Raw genomic sequence first — 25,695 nt, forward strand, 5'->3', positions numbered from 1 at the left:
ATGGTACTTGGTCCCTGCCTGGTGCTCGGCATTAATGGGTACAACAAGGACTAGTTGACGCGGAGGCAGTATAATGTGTCTAAGTTGGGTATTCGGGTTTACCTGCGTCATGAGCTAGCACTATAAAACCAGCCTGGGCTATTGCACCCGTGAAGATCCGGGTTAGAATTGAGCTTCAGTAACCCATGCTTGTGGTAAGAGACGACTAACGGGATCGGGTGGTCAGGCTCGCTGACTGGGTTGACACATGTCATCGTATCCCCATTGCGTAGATCGATGTTCATGCTGTTGATCCCTGGATTGTCAGGTTCAGACTCGATTATTTACAGACCGCCGCCATATAGCTGGAATATTGCTGAGTGCGGCGTAAAACTAAACTCTCTCACTGGGCTAGGGCAAGCAGCCACGCATGCAAGTCGTCATATGAGCGAAATATTCTTAACTACGACGTTAAAGCCCATTTCACCTCACCTCACTCCATTATTTTAATGCGATTAGAATACCTCGGCAACATTCGTTGTCAAGGAAGCCAGACAGAGACGATTTCAGGCTGTTGAAAAGAATATTGGCACACATAATGTTCACAAGTTTACCATTTACCACGACGAAACATAGGTAAAGAAACAAAATAAGAAAGGAAATCAGGCCCTGCGACTCTCAATCGTCTCGTGTACAAAATATAACGAAGATAATCGTCTTTAAATTTCATGTGTAGACGTATATGAATTGGGAACTGTCCCGCCAAACACGATCAGCTTGAAAGTTGGCGACAGAGAAAAACCTGACATCTTGTAATGTCGACTTCCGACATCTGACATGAAAACACAACAAATCTGTCTGAATAGGAAACATATGCTTACAAGACAGCTTCACAATAAATTGTCAGACATTGCCAACTGAGTGAGTATGGTTTTACGCCGCTTACAGCAATATTCCAGCAATATCACTGCAGGGGACACCAGCAATGGGCTTCATACATTGTACCCATGTGGGGAATCGAACCCGGGTGCTCGGCGTGATGAGCGAACCCTTTAACCAGTAATGATTCTTAGTAAAATGGATAATGACACATTGAACGGATTATTAATTGTGACTTAACTAAACATAAAGTACTATTTTCTGTGATGTTGTATTATGTTTCAAACGTCCTTTTGTCTCTCAGGATGCAGGCAAGTAGGTGGAAAGGACAGTTAGTTCTGCAAGAGGCCTTGTGCTTTAACTATGATAGCTGACTGCAAAACTGTATTGTACACGATGACACAAAGAAGCTACAGTTGTTAAGTAGCTACAACGATTTTAGACTATACAATTACAGAGGCTGTGTACTCACAACTCAAGCAGGTACATAACGACTACCTACTGAATGTTACCCATGCTCCACTTCATGCGATGATTGATTGATGAAGGTCGCCAGTTGATCTTAAACTTTATAAAAAAATACTCTTCGAAGTACATCCATTAAATTGAATCCTAAAACATTCCGCACCGTATAAGCAAGAACGTGTTTGTACAGGATTCACCCAGCCGGGCAAAACGCACTAAATCATCGGTTGAAAACATCAATAGTTGATAGTTGATTCTCATATTGATCTTAGAATAGTGTTATGCTATTCATTGTGCCCAAAGTACCTTACTTTTCTCATTCTTTATCAGTGGAACATTCTCCCTCAAGAACTACAACATATTCTTCCTTCCGTCTCTCAAATCAGTTCCGTCAAGCATTTGTGGCGTACATTAATTAAACAATACCCTCAAAGTAGAGCCAGACAAAAGTAGGGTACAGTGGGAATCATCAAGTCATAAACAGACGGCCAAAAGAAACTTTGTCTTTAATAATAATGAAAAATGAACTTGAACACAAGCTCAGAATATATCAATGCAAATCTCATCGTTCACACTCAACAATTATGCACCCTGCAGAAACTGATGTAGAAAATGCGAAAAGGTGAAAAACACAAACCGCCTGTGCTGCCGAAACGTGAATTCAAGGAGAGTGAATGATGTAGAAGCACCTGATTCCCTTCATACACAATCTATGATGGACACTCCATATACCCCTTCCCCCAGTCGCTCCCCGCACGCACCTACGCACGCACACACACGAAGTGCATTGGCTGAACAGGCTCTAGGTAAGATGTAAATGGGAGGCCACACTGCTGGAGCTATTGGTTGTGCCGGTGTTGCTGTAGCTAACCTTATGCAACGTTACAGGCAGACCGTGCAGACACCTGAGAGGGACCAAGACTGACTGACTGACTGAGTTTTGGTTTTACGCCGCTTTTAGCAATATTCCAGCAACATCACGGCGGGGGACACCAGAAATGGGTTTCACACATTGTACCCATGTGGGGATTCGAACCCGGGTCTTCGGCGTGACGAGCCAACGCTTTAGCCATTAGGCTACCCCACCGCCCCAGAGGGACCAAGAGCAGGCAGACCCAGGGTAACTACTCTCACGGAAGACGAGACTTGCGTAAGATGCATCTCCGGAATCGATTCCTGACGTGACGTTATCAGCGACAAATATTTTGGGGCATGGTCAGGGTTAATGGCATGGTCAGGGCACCCAGGCTCAAGTAATTACCGCTAATATACCCTACAGACGACTTTTATTGACAGTTCAACGTCGGTGTCAGAGACTAAGCTCGCCCGGACTCTACGTCGCGGCCAGCAACGGGATTGACAGAGGGTCGTCTTCACTGACGGAGGCTGGTTCTGTCTTGGAGAGCTTTGACAGCATGTTTGTTGCCTGAAGCGCTCAAGAGGTTGTGTGCTGTATTGAGGAAGGGGTATAATTGTGTGGGGAGTGATTTGTTGGCAGGAGAGAACACCACTGGTCATCATTAGCTGAAATTTGACAGCTCAGCGTTACATGGATGACCTGTCCCTACCATTTCTACAACAGCTGCCACGTGGTGTCCTTTATGGACAGATGTAATGGAATGAACTGTCTTTTAAGGATGGATGAAATTAAGTGTGTGTTGTGGAGTTGGAAGACTTGGGTCACAATTTGGCAAGATTAGAACGTTCATTATATTCTTTAAAATACATTGCTCAATATGTTGTACATATGACACCACGAGTTGTGAAATGACAATGCCCCAAGAGTATTGACCTGTGACTCCGCAAAGCCAAAGCAATCATTCTGTGCGACGTTAACGTTCATCAGAACGTCACCAAACTCGTTTCCGTCGGTCATGGAAGTAAAGAGAGCATCTTGCTTCGTCAGAAAGCAGGATATTCGCCTGACATAGATAACCCCATTGCTGACGTTCCCTACACCACAGACGCCTCTGATTTAAACGGGGCGGTAGGTTAGCCTAGTGGTTAAAGCGTTCGCTAGTCACGCCGAAGACATGGGTTCGATTACCCACATGGGTACAATGTGTGAAGCTTGAATATTGATAAAAGCGGCGTAAAACTAAACTCAATCACTTACTCACACTGATTTATGACGTAAGTTGTTGACGTCATCGGTAGACGTCATCTGTGAGACGATTACGCACCGTTTGGGCGTGTACCATCACACCAGCAGCCTTTTTCACTGATCCTTTATCTGACAGGCAGTTTGCAACCGATTCCTTTGTCCCTCCTACTGCCCACAAATTCCTCTGGTTCTGTTGCTCTTGAACACTCAGAATAGCGTCATCTACGTTATACTCAGAACTGAGTCGACTAACGAGATCGGGTGGTCAGGATCAATGACTTGGTTGACTCAGGTCATCGTATCCCAATTGCGCGGATCGATGTTTTGATGTTGATCACTGGATTGTCTGGTCCTGACTCGATTATTTACAGACTGGAGCTATATAGCTGGACTATGGGTTTAAAACACCAAACCAACCAGCAGAAACGAGTCTGAGTGGCAGTGGTATAGCTGGCATAGCAGCATTGCTCGTTCTGGTCGAGGTCATGTGCCTTATGACTGCCTCGCTGTTGTGTTTTGGAGTTGGATTTCTTTAGAAATATTCTTGCTACATACATCATTTACTTTCACCAGACATCGGTTCATTGTTCCTGCAATTCCACCTCAAAACAAAATATCCCTATTTTATTTCGCATAGTGCCTATCATCGTGAATAATTTGGGCACTGACCTTCAGATATCGTTTTGATGCCACCTGAGTGAGTGAGTGAGTCTTTACGGCGCTTTTAGCAATATTCCAGAAATATCACGTCGAGGGACACCAGACATGGGCTTCATGGAAATCGAACCCGATTCTTTGGCGTGACGAGCAAACACTTTAACCACTGGGCTTCCCCATCGCCTTGATGCACCTGAAAATAGTGCAGTTGTAATAATATTATCTAACTGAGCATAAAAATCTGCCTGAACTCACTCTCAACAGTGTTTCATGGCGTGTGACCTTGATCTCACGAATACATCGAACACAACCAAGAAAAGGTGCTGCTGTAGACATTCGAACACACGATCCCTTTAAACTGGCTCCACTGATGGTACGCGACTAACGCTTAGCGCTTTCAGTTTGGACAGACTGTCCCGTTAACAAAGTTGTCTAGCACGACTTTTTAAAATCACCCCACATCAAAATGCGACTCATTATACTAGAGTATTCTAGATGACAAGATGACAAGGTCGCCCGTATGCGAATAGATGTTCTCGTGAATGACGTGATTTATGTTGGTCACGCTGTCTGATTATTAGCAAATACAGAATCTGTTACATCTTGAGTCAACAGCCTGTGCATATAGACTGTAGGGGTAGCCTAAAGAGATCACTTGTCACGCTTACGACATCTAGAACATAATGTGTGAAGCCCGATATCTGGTATATCCCCAAGGACAACTTTTTATAGCTCGTCTTGTTTCAGGTTACCGTCACATACACAGCTAAAGGAGAATGATGCTCCAGATTTTCTGTTGAGTAACTGAATTCAAAAGCTGGAGGAAACAAAGTGTTAAGAGGTCCAACAAGGAGCTCCAAGTGGGTAAGATATTCTTATAACTTTTGTATTTCATGTTAGGCAATTTTTCTTGTTTAGACGCAAGGGCAATGCCACATACATTGACTGACTGACTGAGTTTGGTTTTACGCCGCTGTTAGCAATATTCCAGCAACATCACGGCGGGGGACACCAGAAATGGGCTTCACACATTGTAGCCATGTGGGGATTCGAACCCGGGTCTTCGGCGTGACGTCCTACACATACATTGAACAGCTGAAGGGGAATGTTGCTCCAGATTTTCTGGTGAGTAACTGAATTCAAAATCTTTCGGAAAGAAAGTGTCAAGAGGGTCCACCAATGAGTTCCAAGTGGGTGGCATATTCTTCCTCTGTATTTTATCTAAGGCAATAATATGATTATCATGCTTAGGTGCAAGGACAAGTACAACCATAATTTTTTAGGGCAAAAGTAATCACCAGTTCTCAGAGAGAGAATGCTCAATCAGCTGTTTCTGATGCCGTTTTGATTTATATTTTTTTAGCAGACGAATAAACACGAATGATTGTCAAATACGCACCCACTACTACGAAGTAAACATGGTAAACTTCGTAGAAATCAACTGGAAATAGCTATGTTTTTGTGACAATCAAAACATGTGTCACATTTGTTTCATTATGATGTCGCCAAAGCTGTAGTGGACACGATTAGTATGTTTACCACCAAAAGTGTTTAAAATCACTTCCCATATTTTGTACTTACATGAATGTAAAACCTACGACAAATGAAGGGATTATTATAAAAAAATCCAAACAAATGTGACACTACGTTAATTTACGTTACACACGATTGGTAATCTACATGACGTTGAACGACTTGTACGTTTTTGATTCGTTTGAAGGAAAAATGATTGTTCAGTACAAAAACTGTCTTTCATTTTGAAAGAAAGAAAGAAAGAATGATATTATGATGCTCATGTAATCTTACGAAATATTAAATCCAGACAGTGAGTGAGTGGTTTAAGATTTAACGTCACATCGGCAATATCTCAGCCATATCGTGGCGAGAACAATGTAATTCATATCAATATAAAAACAATAAATTGAGAAAATATAAACCTGTCATCGAAGGACAGTAAAACTACTAGAATATCACAGCTCTTAATTTAAAACTAGTACGCTATCATAAAAATATATCACTATAGACAACAATACAATATAAAACAGGGCTATAGATCACCAGCACCTGTTACTCCAGACAGATTCTTCATCGCTATGACACAAACAGATATGGAAAACATCCTAAGGCTTGCAAATAATAATTTTGTGTTATGTATACTTCCATCGCATACGTTGAATGTCAGTCCTTGTACACAGTAATTGAGAACATCCTCAGGTGTAGGACGCTGAATGTTATACATGTGAACAAGTGGTTTTGGTGTAAATCTGTAATCTACGTTAAAAGACATTCAGTGAAAACCTGATCAATAAGATTACCTTTTATTACTGCTGTTGCATTGTCAGTGAAGTTAATTATATTACATGCTGACTTGTTTGGTCGTCTTTCTTTGCGTAAAAAACCTGCATTTAACAGTTTAAGATAAACTTATATTTTCATGTGTCTTGACTTGATCAAGTTTATTGTTATAATGTTAACAAACTCAACTGATTGAAGAGAAAGTGAAATGTTATGTTGTTTTCTTGAAGAAACACAACTCGGGGATTAACGACCGAACTTTGTGCATGATGTCTCTTTCAATGTGTTATGCAGGCATAAACTTGTATAGATGTTGATTTAGATACATGCATTACCGAGTTCTTCACACGCTTCGCGTATGCATGTTCTGATGGGTTTATGTATCCAATAGAATAAAGACAGGAGAGATACATTGCTTAGAGGAACATAATGAAACATTAAACAGGGAACGCGAGAACTGTGCGCTGCATTCAGACGCAAAGCATTGAAGCAACCCGTGCATGTCATTTCCATACTATACAAAATACGACATGAATGGATGCACATGTCATAAGCCGGTGACGCCCCAAAATTATTTCCAGAAACATAAACCATTCATGTCATTTTTCCATATTCATAACAAAAGTAGCAAGCCTGATTGGACTGTTGCAAGTTGCTTAGCACAGACATTATATAAATGTACACTAAAACCTGTATACCCAAACATGAAATGATAACGTGCTTGTGACCTTCAATCTGGATTCACGACAGATCAGTCGCGATCGAGGTCTTTAGATCACATCGTAAATAGGCCAGATTAAGGTGAGTAAGTTTGAGATGTATTTTGTGATGTAAGGCTTTTAAAATAGTTTGGCACAAAGGAACAGTTTAGAAAACTACAACATTGTGGCAACTGTGGATATATCTACCGTGTGGTTGCATGTTATTGGCCATGGAACAGTTGATCGCCTATTTATTCCTACAGGCCGCCGTCTCGTCTAATGCAACTTGGGTGAACGGCGGGTTTTGTCTGTAGGGCGGGACGTTTTTTCATGAACAGCTGTTGCCATCCGATTTTCACTGATCCACACATATCGGTCCCGTTAGGAATGGATGTTCAGCAACCAGGGCTTGTCATAAGAGGCAACTAATGGGATCGGGTGGACAGACTCGGTGATCTGTTCGATGCATATAATTTCCTCCAATTGCTTTGATCGATGTTCATACTCTAAATCACTGGATTGTCTGACTCAGTCTTGATTATTTACAGACCGCGTAAGGCCTGTTTATGCTGACCAGTTATTGGTTTCTATGTTGAGCAGGATGGTAAAATGTTGCTAGAAGTTCAAATAAGTTTGGTCAGGCTCGCTGGCTTGGTTGACACAAGTCATCGGTTCCCAATTGCGCAGATCGATGCACATGCTGTTGATCACTGGATTGTCTGGTCCGGACTCGATTATTTACAGACCGCCGCCATATAGCTGGAATATTGTTGAGTGCGGCGTAAAACTAAACTCACTCACTCAGTTTGATTAGTTATTGCAAGATAAACAACAAAACAAGAATATTGCGAATTATGTATTGTATAAATGAAGTAATCTGTTAAAACATACACGTACCCATTACGCTATCTATGACCTGCATAACATAACCGATCTTCTGATCTTTGAAATGTTTATTGTCCATATAGCATGTCTGCCTTACATATGTATAATTGTACGAGATGGAAAACAACAACAACAACAAAACCAAAGAAAAACAACAACAGTCATGGGACCAATTTGGACTGAAGGACAGTTATGACCACATCCATCAATGACAGTCAATCTCTCATGTTGATAAACAAATGGATAAACAAATGAAATCCACATTTGAACGGAATAGGGTGTGCATTAAAGATTAGGACATCTACTGTAGAGTTTCCATATTTTTAATCGTCAGAAAGAGTCGATATGTAGTCTGTCAGTTTGAAACAAATATTCTATAACTCGAGAAAGATGCATTCTGCTTAGTAAATGTTGACGTTTTGTTGTCATTTCATTTGTCGGTCCTCGTTTGCAAACGGTTATGACGTAATATGTGATGGTATGTTCTAAGATGCTCAGATCAGCAAGAAGCTGTTGATGGAATTGGTGTCATCAGAAAATGTGCAACAAAATATATCATGAAAAGCCGTACTGTTCACTTCAAACCTGATGAGTGTTTTTCAAAACAAATAATCATCTCTCACACGAATATCTTTGCAGAATTATTTCTAATACATCCTCGAAAAGCACAAGTCATATGTTCAGCGATAAAGTATATATTCAAACAGTAAAGTGTAAAACAAGGGCATAATTATGTAACAGAGGTACAGATAAGCTGCGTATCTGCGTAAATTACGCAATTTTGTATGTGAAAACTCAATTCCTATTAAGTCTATTGCGTCTATTTATTTACAGAATAATCTATACAAAGAAAGAACTATTGAAGATGAAGCTAGTTGATAATGATACTTGTACTTTTTGTAAAAATACCTCAGAAGACATATTGCATGTATTTTTTTACTGTGATTTAGTTAAAAACTTTTGGCGAAAAGTAGAACAATTTCTTAATGCCCACCTCCAGTGTGATGTCACATTTACAAAATTCACTATCATGTTTGGAATGTTGTCAAACAATAAAGTACTAAACCATATTATACTTCTTGCCAAAAGATTCATTTATGTTTCAAGTATAAAACAACAAACACTTTCCCTTGAGGGATTTCTTAAGTTATTAAAAGATATATATACAACTGAAAAATATATAGCTAGGAAAAACAATAGCTTAGATCCCTTTATAAGGAAATGGAAACATTTAGATACCTTACTATGTGCTAAACATTAAATTCTACTTATAATATCAGCTGAGACCTCCAGACCCTACTCACTACAACCATACTATTCAACCTTACCCCTCCAATTTCATATTCCCTCCTCAGAAACTTTAATGACATCTTATGTATCTATATAACTGTTGTAATCTCATGATGTTATATTTATATATATGTATACATGCGTGTATGTATGTGCATATGTATGTATGTGTATATATGTATGTGTGCGCGTGTGTGTATATGTTTTTTTACTGTCTTTTATGTCATATAGAACCTTGCAAAACATCACTGAAGCTATGTACATATATATTTGGTTGTTGTCCTCTTTGCCATATGTATTTTATGTCTGACTTGAAATGGAATAAATAAAAAAAGAAAAAAAGAAAAAAAGAAAGTCTATTGCGTACAAGCACGCTTGAACTTTTGTAAATACTCAATAAATGTGATCTTACATGCGTACATACAAAAATGTCAAATCTTCGTTTGTGTACCGGTGGATAGATAAAATAAGTGAGTGAGTGAGTTAATATTTAACGTTACATCGGCAATATTTCAGCCATATCGTGACGAAAACAATTTATACAATACAAAAATGAAAACATGTTTGGTGAAGAAATAGTGAACAGTTTTAGAGTTCAGCTCCGGAAAAGAGCACCACCACAATTTCAGGCTAAGTCAAACTTGTTGCCATGGAAACGCCAAAAATATTTTATTCAGAATTCCAAAACAACCAAAAGGCACCAGTACACCACCAGATCTATCTATGTGCCAAGTTTGGTGATGAAATATTGAACGGTTTTAGAGTTCTGCTCCGGAAAAGAGCACAACCACCAATTTCAGTCAAAGTCGAACTTGTTGCCATGGAAACGCCAAAAATATTTAATTCAGAATTCCCAAACTACCACCAAAGGCACCAGTACACCACCAGATCCATGTATGTGCCAAGTTTGGTGAAGAAATATTGAACGGTTTTAGAGTTCTGCTCCGGAAAAGACAAATGTGCACGGACGGACGGACGGACGCACGCACGGACGGAGTCCATTTTAATACCCCCCGCAAAACGCGTTGTGGGGGATAATTAAAGAAGACAAGACAATATAAAACATGGGCTATAGAGATCGCCAGCATCTGAAGGTATATCACCATACTAGGAACCATGGGGACTTACATTACTTTTGCTACCTGCATGGAACCTAGCTAGATTTACATCATTTTTTCAGATGTTGGTGATTGTATGATACTTTAGCCGACATTAAAAGAACAAAAATACTACGTTTAAAAACGTGGTACGTGAAACTTTTACTTTGAAAGTTTTTGGGACTTACGTACCCTCTCAAGAGGACAATAATTTAACACTACTTCAACCCCCTTTGAGGATACAACCACTAACAATCTAAGTTGATAATCTACCAATTACAAAACTTTATCTATTTACAAAACAATGATAATTAACTTGCTTAAAGGTCACATGCAACCAAAAAATCAAACATAATTAAAACACAATTATTCATGACATATAATATACATTGCTGGTTACGAAAAAATATATAAACAAAATTATAAGCGTACAATCGCAAATCGAAAGTGCAAAATTGTGTACTTCGGTCTACTTCCCAAGAAACGAAGCAGCCGGGATACCGAACCCAGTCAGAGCGGGTGGGTGTGCACTCAAGTGTAACGGCTGGTTCATTTGCAGATGCCTTCACGGGTAATTGTGTGTGTATATATATAGAGAGATGTTGGGTTTTGTAAATACATGCTCATTTTTTGTGTATAACATTTTGCAATCAACAGACATCATAACATGTCATGTGTTCAAGTATCACACCTGCCTGTCTGTGTAATTACATAATGTGACAGAGACCGAAATCGGGCCATAAATCAATGCATTTTGTTTATTGTGTATAGCCTGATTGGTGTTAAGTTCAAATTGCATGTGGTCAGTGATCGCAGCTGTGTATTGAATATTGTCATTAGCAGACAGACAGGCAGACACACAGGTGTCAATAAAACAAGACATTGAGTTTTGTCTGTGACAACGACATATCTATATCACAGTTAGAAATTCTGTCAACGGTAAATAATGACATTGCTTTTAAGTATCGAACTGAGAAAGTGTCTCGGTAAGAAGATCGTGTGGTGAAATAGACAAATGAAATTATATAAACAGTTAATTTACTGTCATAACATATAAAAAGCTCGCGCCTGTGAGATATCAACAAAACATTCGAAAAATAGCTCACACCAAAGCCTTCACCGAGTATTCACCCGACAACCCGCTTCCAAGCTGCGCGAACCTATTTACTTGCGCACGTGCTATGAGCGCAGCCCAGCTGTTGAAACCCGTTTTCCCCAGAAAAGTCTGGGGAAAATTAGTGAAACGTTTGAACTCCGATTTCGCGCGTTTTTTTTCATCGCGTTATTTTTCAACTTTATAAGTTGAATTTGCATTTTTGACGATTTGTTTCGGTATGTCCATACCGAAAGGTATCAGAATCTGCAAAGTTGTGTTTTACGTTGCATGTGACCTTTAAAAAGGTCCTTTACTGTTTTGATATTGAAATATTTATCCCTTATGATGGAGAATTCAACACAGTCAAGCAGGACATGATTTGACCGTGGTTCTCTCATCACAAGGGATACAAAACGGAGGATCCTCACCTTTCAATAGGTATGCATGAGTATATCTTGTGTGGCCAATACGACATCGTCGCATAATGACCTCCTCAAATCTGGACCTCAAAGTAGGTGTAACCAATAAAAGGTTTTATTTCAAGTAATTTATTGATACCTACTTGGGTATCCCACTTCTTCTGCATCAGATCACGGATTAAGTTCTAATGCAATATTTGTAATCAGAGTAAGAAGAAGAAGTGGTGTCACAGACTTGTTGAGTGCTGCCTTGGCAGCAAGATTGGCCATTGTGTTTCCAGAAATGCCAAGGTGGCTGGGTAACCAACAAAAGACAATGTCGTATTGGCCAGTAGCAAGATCATTATACAATACAATTATTTCAATTAAAAGTGGATGTTTACAAGAGAGATTTTTTATAGCCTGAAGGCAAGAAAGAGAATCTGAAAATATAATATATTGTTTATATTTGGGGTGTCTATTAATATATTTAAGAAGTGTAAGTATTGTGTTTGCTTCTGCTGTGAAAATAGAGCTGTTATCAGGCAATCGAGAAGATATTGTTCTGGATCCAATGACAGTGGCACAATCTACTGCGCCACCATCCTTGGATCCATCTGTAAATAAGGATTTGTATGTATTATATTTATTTCTTAACTAACTAAATTCTTGTTTATACTGTAATTCATTAGTTTCGGATTTTGTAAATGTGGTCAATGTTAGGTCAACTTGAGGCCTAACCAACTGTCAAGGAGAAGAAAGAAGACTGGAAGGAGATATATTGTGCAGCTCAATGCCGGCAGCAGAAATGAATGGTTTAATTCTGAGCCCAAGAGACGGAACAAGAGAAGGTTTCTTGGTGTATAAATCCTCATAGAGGGGATTGAAGACACAGTTATATGCAGGGTTAGATTTGTTAGAGTGTAGTTTTGTAATATGCTGTAAAGATAGTTTGGTACGGCGTTGTGCAAGAAATGGCTCATCTGCCTCGACATAGAGACTGTCAATAAGAGAAGTTCGAAAAGACCCAAGACAAAGGCTTAGGCCTTGGTGGTCGGCAGAATCAAGTAGTTTTAGGTTGCTTTTGCAGGCTCCACCATACACAATGGAGCCATAATCAAGCTTCGAACGGACCGCCTTCAGATTTGTGCAAATGAAATATTCTGCACAGGCCTTGGCGTGACCAGCCGATTGATAGAACCGGGCCCATTCTACCAACCGTCTAGGTGAAGTCAGGGGCGGAGTGGTGTGTTGGGCAAAGGAACGCTCTTCCTGGAACCAGTGCCCTCAACCACCAGAGTCCCTTCCTCCACCGACACAGCGGCGCAACCCGCGGCAAACAAGTGGCCCAATTCGGTCTTACGACCAGCAATGGGGTGCTATGGACCAAATATGCCCCCGGGTCCACAACGGGGGGTTGAAGAGCGCTTAGCGTTACCCAGCACCCACCACGAGGAGGTGGCTCTTCACGGGTGCCATAGATAAAATAAGTGAGGGATATTGAGAGGTTCTATTTCAGGACATGAAAATCCTTCTTATAGTTTCTCATATTACAGATCAAATATAAATAACAAACACTAACATTCAAACTTTATTATATTTTTAAAAATAATGGAAAATGGCAAATATCCAAATGAGGTTGAGTGAGGTGAGTACAATTTATTTGATTACTCAAAGGAAAATAAGGATACCCAATTGAGATGAACACAAGCGAGAACATAACTCAATGACCCAAAAAGTTATCTGTAGCTCTGAATGTAGATTCATACATATATATTCGGATGATGGTTTGTTTAAGATACGCTTATCTTCTGTAAGAGAGTGAGATATTTTACAATTGTCCATGTGATCAGAGAGGAAATAAAGAATGCTTCTTTGGCATCCGAAAACCTATTACAAAAGGTACCTAACACTTGGTGAAGGTAGTCCTCTTCCATGGGCCTGGCATATTGGTTTCATGTACACTGGAAATGAATACTATTCGGATGAGTGTGGTACTGTGAAAATGGCCACTTTGCGGCGTGGGTAGCCTTATGGGTAACGCGTTATTTAGTCAAGTGGAAGACCCGGGATCGATTCCTGCATTGGTACAATGTATGAGGCATTCGTTATACAGCCAGGCAATTTCTGTTTATGCATGGAGGTTAAAATATATGCAGGCATTCATATAAGTTAGGTTGGTCAGGTAGTGGTTAAAACACATCTGGAATATGATGAAACGACGCCGACGACAGGATCAATAACGGAGAGATCACTTAGTGGTTAAAACATATCTGGAATATGATGAAACGACACCGACGACAGGATCAAATAACGGTCAGATCAGTTAGTGGTTAAAATATATCTAGAATATGATGAAACGACACCGACGACAGGATCAAATAACGGTCAGATCACTTAGTGGTTAAAATATATCTGGAACATGATGAAACGACGCCGACGACAGGATCAATAACGGTCAGATCACTTAGTGGTTAAAATATATCTAGAATATGATGAAACGACGCCCACGACAGGATCAATAACGGTCAGATCACTTAGTGATTAAAACCCCCAACTCACTCACTCATATCTGTGTTCAGTGTCAGAAGGAGCATGTAGTAGAAATACATAAAAATCATTTACCTCAAGATATTTTACATGGTTTTGAATCTATCAAAATTTGTCCAAACATACATGTGAAGTCACACCACCCGTACTGCAGCATATTCGTAGCGCAACGGATGCTGAAAAGATGAAAGAGATTTACGTCCCTTGTTCGAATACTCTTTTGAAAAAATATAGCTGGTGTTTCTCAAGTGTATGAAGGCGAGCGATAAAATGCACATTAAAAAACACATTCAAGCCCGCGGGCAATGCGACACGAAGAGGATCCACTGTACACGAGAACAATTGGACAACGCTTGAGTGTAAGTTTGTGTCCGCTCCAGTAAGCGCTAAATGTTGTTCAACTGAAATCTCAATGTAGGATGCTTTTTAGAAAAGAAATATAATTTGCTCTGCCGCCATGTGTTGGGTGATACAGTGTTGCTTCGCCCTTAACTATCACCTTAAAAGGACACCGTCGTGCTCTGTGCTATGACACTTCAGGGCAAAACGATATTTAATTATTAGAAAACCCGTAAAGATCCGGGTTAGAACTGGTCTTCAGTAACCCATGCTTGTCCTAAGAGGCGACTAACGGGATCGAGTGGTCAGGCTCGCCGACTTGTTGATTCATGTCATCGTATCTGAATTGGGTAGATCAATGCTTATGCTGTTGATCACTGGATTGTCTGGTCGAGACTCGATTATTTCAGCCCGCCGCCCTATAGCTGGAATAATGCTAATTGCGGCGTACAACTAAGAATCAGCAAAAATTCTCATCTTCAGCAGTGAAGACCGAAGGACCGGGTTCTATAGTATGACCAGAAATTATTGAGAATTTTAGGAATATCTTTAATTTGATTTCTAGTATAAACAAGCTTTGACCATCTGTCAAGTGTTTGGTTTCATTCAAGAGAGACAACTCCGTTAATCCTTTTTCATTAGTTTGTGAAGAGTTATCCCCCTTTGTTTTCTTGCTAGCAGACGACATTTTCAGTGATCCTCAGCATGGATGATTTAGGGAAGAGGAAGTTGATTTTAGAGTATTATAACAAGGCCATCAGATCAGCTAAAGTGATTTCAAGTAGAACAGGCATTCCTTTGTCCACTGTTTATCGTGTTTTGAAAAATATTGCAAATGGCTATGGCATTGAGCACCAGGGAGGCACAGGTAGGCCCATAAAGTTGACTGTCGGTGACAGGAGGCGGCTTGCTAGTATTGTTTCTAAAAATAAACGAAAGAGTTTAGAAAACTTAAGGCTGGATGTGATTGATAGAGGAACTGTGGCTGTCTGTAAGAGCTGCATGCAATGGGTTGGCAGAAAAGTCGGGGAATTCCATCACCGATCATGAAACCTGAACAAAAGGAGCGAAGGTTGAACTGGTGCTTACAGCATAGAAATTTTAACTGGGACAATGTGATTTTCTAAGATGAAAGTTCTGTGTGGCTGTTTCCTAATACACTGAAATTCTGGATCAAACAAACTGAAAAACCTTTGTATCAGCGCCCAAAGTACAGTCCGAAAGTTAACGTGTGGGGTGGCATATCTGTGTTAGGGGCAACGCCTTTCTGTGTATTTGAAGGGAATGTGAACAGTAAGCGGTACACAGATATTCTCGAAGGACATTCACTTCCATCTGCTCACGTGTTCTATGGAAAGTTTTGGATTTTCCAGCAGGACAACGACCCAAAACATCGTTCAAAGCATTCACAGGCCTGGTTTCGGACCCAACATATGACATTATTAGATTGGCCAAGCTATAGCCCTGACCTAAATCCATATGGAAAATGTTTGGGGACTTTTGAAGGAAAGTGTCAATAAGAAAAATCTGACAAATATTGCTGAAATGAAAAAAGAGGTGGTCCGATATTGGGACAGCATGGACCACGACTTTCTAACTTCTTTGATCAGTAGTATGCCCCGCCGCATTGAAGCCTGCATTGCTGCACATGGTGACTTGACAAAATACTCACTGTTCACCTGTCTTTGAATCTGGAGTTATGTTCTGCTAATATTCACATTAATACGTGAGTAAGAGTGAAAATTTAAAAAAAATTACAGTCTTTAAATTCTCAATAATTTCTGGTTGTACTGTACTCCCCACATGGGTGATCAATGAGCACCACATTTGCTGTTCTCCGTCGTTGTGTTGAATAGAGTACTTATAAAAGCGGGTTAAATTCATCATTTACATGGTGGAAACACTTGCACCCGGTTAGGACTGAACATGACCTCATTCTTGATATCTTGATATCTGCACTTGCTGGGGATGGGTGTTACAATTACATTGCGCTTGTTGCACTTCAGAACGGGCGGGAACATAAACGATGTACCTCACAGTAACTCGTTGTTGAATATTTTGCAGAGTCACTGTTTGTACAGATGGTATTTAAGAGGTTTCTGCATAACATCGTTCATTTCTCTTTCACAGACTTAAGCTTAGCCTAAAAAATGAATGATTTTAATAGAAACAGCAACCTTATTGAACATGAGCAGTGAGATGGGAGTTGCAAATTCTTTAGTAAGGCTATAGAATAGATGTAAAGGGTGAGCAACTGAAATGATATGCTTCAGGAACTATGTAACAGACCTTCCAGACGGTCCAGTGCTTGACGTCATGAGCAGCTGAGTATGGTTTTACGCCGCTTTTGACAATTTTCCAGCAATATCACCGCGGGGGACACCAGAAATGGACTTTACACATTGTACTCGTGTAGGGAATCAAACGAAAGACAATGCATAATGAAACGCACACCACTAAATAACTGAACTTGTGAAACAAGCTATAACATGCGATTTGAAATTGAGCATGCATAGCAATCCAGTTAAAATCATGAGTATAAGTAATTATTCAATTGTCATGTATGGTTATATTTCAAAGAGTGGTGTGTCTCCGATTCGTATGACAGAAGTACCGCTGTGAAATTGTGCGTAAAATATCCACAATGTTTTGATGTGGCCATGCAATGTAATTTTCATGTTGCTCTCATCCTGGCCATGGCTGTCCTCTTTATAGGTCTGACTGAACACCAAGAACGTCATCATGGGCAATGAAAGCAAAGGACAGCCAACAGACAGTCATCCATGGCTCCTCTACATCTCAACAATATTTGCATCTACTCTGGCACTTTTGATGGGCTATACATTCGGAATCATCTCGGGGGCAATGCTGCTTCTTGCTGATACGTTCCAGCTCGACACCTTGTGGCAGCAGCTGATAGCCACATTCGGCACTGTAGGAGCTGCCTTAGCACTTCTGCCTGCTGGTTACCTTGTCCAGATTTTGGGAAGGAAGAAGATGATCCTTGGATCAAATATATTGACGTGTGTTGGCGCCATTATAACAGCTGCAGCACCAACGAAAGAGGTGGTTATTGTTGGCCGTTTGTTTGCAGGAATGGGAGCAGGTAATTTTCATGCATTCAAGCATCTTCAACATATGCATGCATAGAGCTTCATTCGCAGATCTGTTCACACGGAAAACGTACGTCTCCTAAGAGTGCTGAATATACGATTAAAATGAGATTAACATAAATAAATGACTCCTTCTGGACCCACATAACGTTCACTGTTTCACATGTCTGACAAATCACCTTGTAGGCGTTCTTTTGTTTCGAAATATTAAATAAGGCAAACAGTTTTATTCAATGATAAAAGATTGCATAACTGGACTACACTGGGACATTGTACTCATAACGTGAATCGGATCCAGGTCTTCGACCACCCACATGACGAGCAAAAGGCTTAAAAGGTGTTCCACTGGTCTACTTACCACCCAAGTTGCAAAGTAATGAAACCTTTATGCAGTCAGCATCAGTCTTGAGAACACCTGTTCCACTGGACTGTCATGTAACTGTATGACTTGCATGTTAATGATGGTCATGTATTTGTACAATTCGCCGTTATATATGTTTTCGAGTTTGATAACTTGGTCCAGATGGTTTACATTTTTGTCAGCAATTGCAACTGAACGATTCCACAACGCCATTGAGGTTACAAACCTCATATTTTGGAAACATGGTAATTGTCTAATGTTCATATGATGTCGGAAATCTTTACCTACTCACAGTATGTTGCAGGAGCTATATCCCTCGTCGTGCCAATGTACATATCGGAATGTGCCCCCGTCGACATCAGAGGACGTTTGGGAACTCTTACACAGGTCTTGATTTCTTTTGGAGTGTTTCTGTCATCTGTTGCGGGAGGTGCTTTCAGTGGACTGGGGGAAGCAGGATGGCGGTGAGTGCACTACTTGGGGATACATTATTAGATATACCAAGAATTGGATTTGTTTGTTTATTGTTTAACTCCGCACCCAGCAATATTCCGGCCAATGGCAGTGGTTTGTAAGTAATTTAGTCAGGACCAGACACATTCGTCACCACTCGCCCCTTTCCGTAACCTCCAAGAAGCTATTCGGCTTGGGTCGGAATAACACGAGTTGGTCACGAATGGACCAGACAATCCAGCAATTAGCATCCTGAGCATCAATATACGCAGCTTGGATGCGATGACATTTGTCAAATAAGTCAGCGAGCCTGAACACCAGATTCTAAGGACAAGCATGAGTTCCTGTAGACCAGTTCTAACCCATGTCTTCACGGGTATCAAGGAATGACAGCTGCTCTGATCTTGTATCATTTCTCTATCAACTGGTTTGTAATTTTTCAGTACGTTTATTCTTGTTCCATCAGATTGATGTTCGGGTGTCCGTGTGCTATTGGTGTTGTCCACTTTGTGGGATTTCTCTTCCTCCCGGAGACTCCTCGGTGGTACATGGACAGAGGAAGAGAGGAAGAAGCTGTTTCTGTCTTGAAACGACTCAGAAATAACCCGGAAGAAATCGACATCGAACTCAACGACATGAAAAGAACTGTTGCGGAAGGGAAAAGGCTGAAACTCGAATCAGGTTGGTATTCTCGCAATGTCAGTTATCTCATGTTAAATTAAATTGACGTATTCAGGAACCATGTGCTATTACAAACGATTGTAAATTCAGCCACAAATCACTGTTAGTAAAATCAAGAAGCAAGTGACTACAATTTGTAGAGTCATTTTGTAAATATGCTGTTGAATTAGTAATATATATTGATGACTTATTTTCTGGGTTATTATTTTTTATTAGTTTTGCTGAAATAGGGCTTCGTGGAGATGAATACATAAAGTCATTTAAAAGTGGTCAAACAGAACACGTTATTTTTGGGATTATACTTTCTCAGTAAAATACAGATTCTAGTTCTTTTTTGTTGGGTTGAATCCCATCCGCCCTATTTACTGTTCAATAGAAGGATGATAGTTACAATCATTAATGCGATAAAATTGCAATACACTTCAACTATGGTATTGGGATAACTTGAAACATTAATAATAATAATATTGTTAATAATAGTATTTAATTATTTATATTTATGCATATGGTTCCAACAAAACGTGGAATGAATTGGGCAAAGATGCTTAAAATATCACTTGATGACGTTACGTTGGGCGACGTTTCTTGCGTGATGTCAGATGCGACAGGAAAACAATATCAACTTAAGTAAAATGATTTAAAAACGCCTCGAGTTCATACTTCCGAATGTAAGTTAAATCAAATCCTGCTTTTTACAGTTCCCAGAGTATTCCAAACATGGGCCATTTAGTTATATCTTAGTTCTTTACAAGCGTGTACGTTATTTACCTACATTCCGGTACTTCAACTTATTTTCAAACACTGTAAACAACACGAGACGTAAACAAATTTTATAGTGATACAGAAGAAGAAAATTTAGAATGAAGCATTTATGTGGCATGCTTTGGAACCTAGTCGATCCACTTTTGCTATGTTTGGGTTTTTTTGACATTTTTGGGTACAGAGCACGGTTCCTCTATCATTGTTCGGATACTGAAAACGCCTTCAGTTCGAAGAGCGCTGATGCTGTCGGTGATCTTGTCTATGATAACACAGGTGACAGGAGCGGCACCAGTTATGTAAGTGAATTGTAGTTCAATTTTGATTACATAATAAGCAGTAGTGAGTGAGTGAGTTAAAGTATATAGTGAAATCGAAATTTGAATCATTACATACGTGCTATTCATAAGTGATACGTGCATGTTGTGGTTGGGTGTCCAAGATTGTATATATTTACATAAACAGTAGTGACAGAGAGAGTGAGTTAAGTATAAAGTGTCATCGCAGTTATTTGAATCATTACACGAGACCATATTTGTGCATCATGAATACAAACTTTAGGTCATTTTGAAAGCAGCTTAGAAATACAAAAATCCACGTTACAATAGCTTTTGTATAAAGCTCGGGCTATAAAAGTAAGACGTGAGAAAAGGATTTGGGGTAAATGATATTTTGCAGGTACTACACAGGAACGATCCTGAAAAGAGGCGGTTTTGCGGTCACAGATGCACTGTGGATGACAACAATTCCTACAGCACTGCAGGCTGTAACGTCTTTCGTAAGCACGTGCTTGGTTGAGAGGATGGGCCGCAAGCTCCTGTTTCTTGGCACACAAATAGGTAGCTAATATCACGTCACGCTTGCCAACGTTATAACCATATATGGAGCTACGTCTTAGGTCGAGGACAGCTCAAACTTACAGTCATGACCACCGTCCACTATGTCTGCTTTGGTTTTACCTCTTTTCGTAGTGAACTTTATTCAAATCGCTTGTAATGTTAATAATATGATATGAACTCAGATTAAACCTGTGAAGTCAGGTATTATTAACGTCACACTATTCATACTTACTTAAATTCACATTCATTTAATAATATCCACCTACTTATTCAATACCCGTAACTTTTTTGTTCAGTATAAACTGAAAATCCATGGCATGAACTATGGCAATATCGAAGTAGGCCATATTGAAAATGACTCATATTGAAGAATAGAATAGCCAATTCCGCCATAATCAATCTATATAAAGAGAGATCCACAAAATAATGATATTTTAATTTTTATGCCTCCATTGTCAACAGGGCTGCTCATTTCCTTGATCATTCTTGGACTTGGCTTCTATCTGTCCACGACTTATTCTCCCCGTCGTCAGTGATGACATCCAGAATACCATCAATAACAATACAACTGTATCCATATGTAATTTCAGGTAATTTACCGTATGTTTTTCATTTAGATTTGAGATGAATGGAACAACACATCGAGACTTATGGACTACATTTATCTATCTATCCAACTATCTATCTATCTATCTACACACACACACACAGATAACCCAGGGTAACCCAGGGATATATATATATGTTCAAAGATATAACCAAGTGCCTCTGGCAGTCTCGCAGACTGTAGGTTTCTGTCGGATGTGATGTAGACAACGCCGTCGTTGACGGAATACATCCAATGTTATGGCATGCTGTACCTATAACGCAAAATTACAACATTACAGGCAATACAAAATATTTGGCTGTAGACATAAGATCCCTGATTAGGACGAAGTCGGGTTACATTTATTTTTATTCATGAAAAGACATCATTTTCGTCTTCCTGAGTGTCAGAGGTACCTTCAACCCCACAATCTAGGCTATCGACATCCGCATTAAAGTAGTCCTTAAGAGCAAAAGTGTCATAATTCTCTACTGCAGGTACTAATTATAGTTTATGGAGTTGATCAGGGAACGTAACTGAATGCACAATAAATGATACTTTGCGTGATGTTTAATAAGAGTATTAATATTCAAATAAAACAGAATAAATGTTTTATTTGAATCGTTTGAAAAGAAGGCAACATCATAAGCCCTGGTGGACTCCAATTCCGTATCCCGTATTATTTTAGAACATGTGAGCAATGCATCGATTCTTCCCAATGCGGCTTCTGCTACGACGTCCTCTCAAGAGCTTCATGTGTACCCGTGTCGGTACACGGGACTGCTACAGCAGGGAGATGCTCTTTCAACAGTTCAGACTTTACCCTGGAGATACAGACCTGCCCAAGTGATTATAAATGGATTCCTGTGATTGGGTCTTCACTATATCTGGCTATATTTAGCGCTGGTAAGCAAATACTTACAAATATTTAATAATACATTTCCAAAACGTGTTTCCCGCAAATATGTTATTTGCAGTGACTTGGTAATGACATATATACGTTCTTGTAAAAATATTTTTTCAATTGTGGCTGAACATTTTGTGTGTCTAAATTTTGGTGTGCAATCCCATTTAACCGTAAATCATATATCATGACACGTCACTTGCAACATTTGTATGTAACGTTATGCATCAGCACAGGGTCAAGGTAACATTGTTAAATTGTTTCAATACAGTTGTATTGAGTGTAATTAGTGATAGTAAATAGTCAATAGTGATTTTACTGTAATGTCTACAGTCGGTATTTCGTTTACAGTTTGGTGCGTTGGGGTAGCCTAATGCTTAAAGCGCCCGCTCGTCAAGCTGAAGAGACGTGTTTGATTCCCCAACATGGGTACAATGTGGGACGTCCATTACTGGTGTATCTGGGGGCGGTGGGGTAGCCTAGTGGTTAAAGCGTTGGCTCGTCACGCCGAAGACCCGGGTTCGAATCCCCACATGGGTACATTGTGTGAGGCCCATTTCTGGTGTGCCCCGCCGTGATATTGCTGGAATATTGCTAACAGCGGCGTAAAACCAAACTCAGTCAGTACTGGCGTATCTCCCCGTGATATCGCTGTAATATTGCTACAAACCATACTCACTCAATCACTCTCTCACTCGTTTATATTGCAGGAGTTGGCGTGATCTTTATTGTGATATCTGAAATATTCCCCCTCTGGGCACGCGGCATATGCAGTTCAGTTGCTACTTCAGTTATCTGGATATCTCAGATCGTGGTCACCATGACGTTCCTTTCAGTTGCTGACGACATCACAACCCATGGTAATAACAATGACAAAACCGTTTCCACACCCATAAGAAATCCGGGTTTGCATTGGTCTTCAGCAAACCATGTTTGTCGTAAGAGCCGACTAACGGGATCGGGTGGCCAGACTCGCTGACTTGGTCCACGCATGTCATCGTATCCCAATTGTGGAGATCGATCCTCACGCTGTTGATCACTGGATCGTCTGGTCTTTACAGACCGGCTATTTATAGCTGGAATATTGCTGAGTGCAGTGTTAAACAAATAACAAACAGTATTCAAAAGACATTATTAATTTTGCGTTGACTGAAATGGCGATGAAACAGGTAGGCACGTTTCGCCTGGAGTTTCTTTCAGTTGAAAATGTCTCCTCAGATATGGATAATTTTTATGGGCAGATACTTTCACAAATCTCCCGTTTTTCTACCCCATCATGAGAAAAGGCAATGGCAGTCATGGCGTGCAAACAGTGATTTGTACACACAGTTAGGTACCTTGACTCCTTGTTAATTACTTTACTGAGACCCAATCAAACAAAAGATGCGCCGACGGAAGTTTGCTTTATAAATGACGAATTGTCCAGATTCATGTGAACAAGAAAATGTTTCAAGGATGCATCTGGACCAATAGACCCAATGTAGTCTTTCAGACAAAATCTTTCAACTCACCGCGATGATTTTAGTAATTTCTGAAGGAACATGTGTTGCAAACATATCCTAACGTAATTGATAACAGCTCTGCACCTTATATTTCAAAATGTGTCCTTGTTCATTCACAGCTATCCGCGTCCCATGACCTCATGTAGCATTGATTCTTTTATCTAGGGTTGATACCGGTGATCTGTTTTGAATATTGATTAGACCCGTGAAAACAATTGATCTTCATCAACCATGCTTGTCGTAAGAGGCGACTGACGGTATCGGGTGGTCAGGCTCGCTGACTTGGTTGACACATGTCATCGTATCCCAGTTGCATAGCTCGATGCTCATGGTGTTTATCACTGGATTGTCTGGTTCAGACTCGATTATTTACAGACCGCCGCCATATAGCTGGAATATTGCAGCGTTAAACAAACAGGTGATTGTTGATTACTGTGGGATTGTCAAGATTTCAGGTAACATTTCTGCTTGTAGGTATCTTCTGGTTGTATGCGGGATGCTCTGTGCTTGCTGCTATCTTCATCTTAATATTCATGCCGGAGACGAGAGGGGTACGACTGGAGGAGATTGATCAGCTGTTCATGACACTTGATGAGAAGACTGCGCTGGACAAACAGGAAGTTGATAAATTATCAGGTCATTAAGCACATTACTGAACGCCAGGCCCTGGATACCTACATAGTTATCAGGCCATTGACATTACACATCTACAATCAATCTAACGTCTACAAAGGTAGTGCTTTCTAGTTGAGGACATATATATTTCCTGCTTTATACGCCGAGTGGAATCATGTATACTATCATGTATACTGTCCTAAAAAAGAAACGCATAGGCGTTTTAAAATCTATTGATTACCTATTGTGTTCAAACAATCGTCAAAACATGTAACATAAATGTTGATACAACTGCACAAGTGAAAAATCGACTTTACCTGAAAATGTTGATTTTGATGAGATTTCTTACAAGAAGTAAAAAGGCATTTCCAAAACGCAACAAAAATCACCTTCCTGTTGAAATATGGCAGCAAAGAGCATGCACTGTCTGGCTATAAAAATCAAGATTACTTTCGGAAATCGGCATTCGTTTTGAAGGAGTTTCAAGGTCAAATCACTACGCTACGTCTTGACGCTGCGATATGGAACATCGCCATTGAAAGAATGCACGCTGGAGAATACCAATCTTCTGTTGCCAGACGTCTGAATGTTAGTCTGAGCACGATATCACGGCTTGCAGCTCGTTACAACCAAACAGGTATAACAAATGACCATGTCCGTACAGGCAGACCTCGAGTTACCACTGCAGCCGAAGATCGGTACATCCGGGTACTACATTTGCGTGATCGTACTGCCACGGGTGAGAACACAGCAGCCAGGATGCCTTTACTTCGGAGGATATCCGGTCAAACTGTACGGAACATGTTGAGAGAGATTGGACTGAGAGCCAGGTGACCCGATGTCGGGACCATGCTACGTGGTCACCATCGCGCTCAACGCCTCCGTTATCTAAAATTATCCACTTGGTTATATAGACATTTCGTTCTTCTAAACTGATGTAAAAAGTATGTACTAAAGTCTACACATGTACTTGTGTACGAGTTATACATGTGTGAAAATACAACATTTTCGCAACAGATTTCTGGGTTATGCGTTTCTTTTTTTGAATAGTACATATTGGTCAGGTAATCTTGGCTTGTTATAATCTTGCAAATGTTAATTGTACCATTTGGGAGATTTGTCATTCTCAGTTATGCAAACAACAGTT

At 40.1% G+C, this 25,695-nt stretch overlaps 1 protein-coding gene across 4 annotated transcripts; it reads left to right on the top strand.

Annotated features, from left to right (window-relative positions):
- Positions 1–4,695: 4,695 nt before the first annotated feature.
- On the top strand, positions 4,696–24,903 carry LOC124272920 (proton myo-inositol cotransporter-like). Of its 4 annotated transcripts, none has more exons than XM_046708180.1 (10): positions 4,696–4,944; positions 17,451–17,841; positions 18,514–18,673; positions 19,129–19,343; positions 20,287–20,401; positions 20,781–20,941; positions 21,404–21,531; positions 22,216–22,433; positions 23,142–23,291; positions 24,408–24,903. In XM_046708180.1, the coding sequence occupies exons 2-7, from the start codon at positions 17,478–17,480 to the stop codon at positions 21,475–21,477; spliced, it is 1,089 nt and encodes a 362-aa protein (XP_046564136.1). In that variant the 5' UTR covers positions 4,696–4,944; positions 17,451–17,477; the 3' UTR covers positions 21,478–21,531; positions 22,216–22,433; positions 23,142–23,291; positions 24,408–24,903. The 4 variants fall into 4 exon arrangements, with proteins under 4 accessions (XP_046564136.1, XP_046564130.1, XP_046564143.1 ...); XM_046708174.1 differs by having other exon boundaries at positions 4,697–4,948; XM_046708187.1 differs by lacking the exon at positions 4,696–4,944 and adding an exon at positions 5,266–5,278.
- The last annotated feature ends 792 nt before the right edge of the window (positions 24,904–25,695 follow it).

This window comes from Haliotis rubra, unplaced genomic scaffold, assembly GCF_003918875.1.
Source record: "Haliotis rubra isolate DU_JTF1 unplaced genomic scaffold, ASM391887v1 Scf1031, whole genome shotgun sequence".
NCBI lineage: Eukaryota > Metazoa > Mollusca > Gastropoda > Lepetellida > Haliotidae > Haliotis > Haliotis rubra.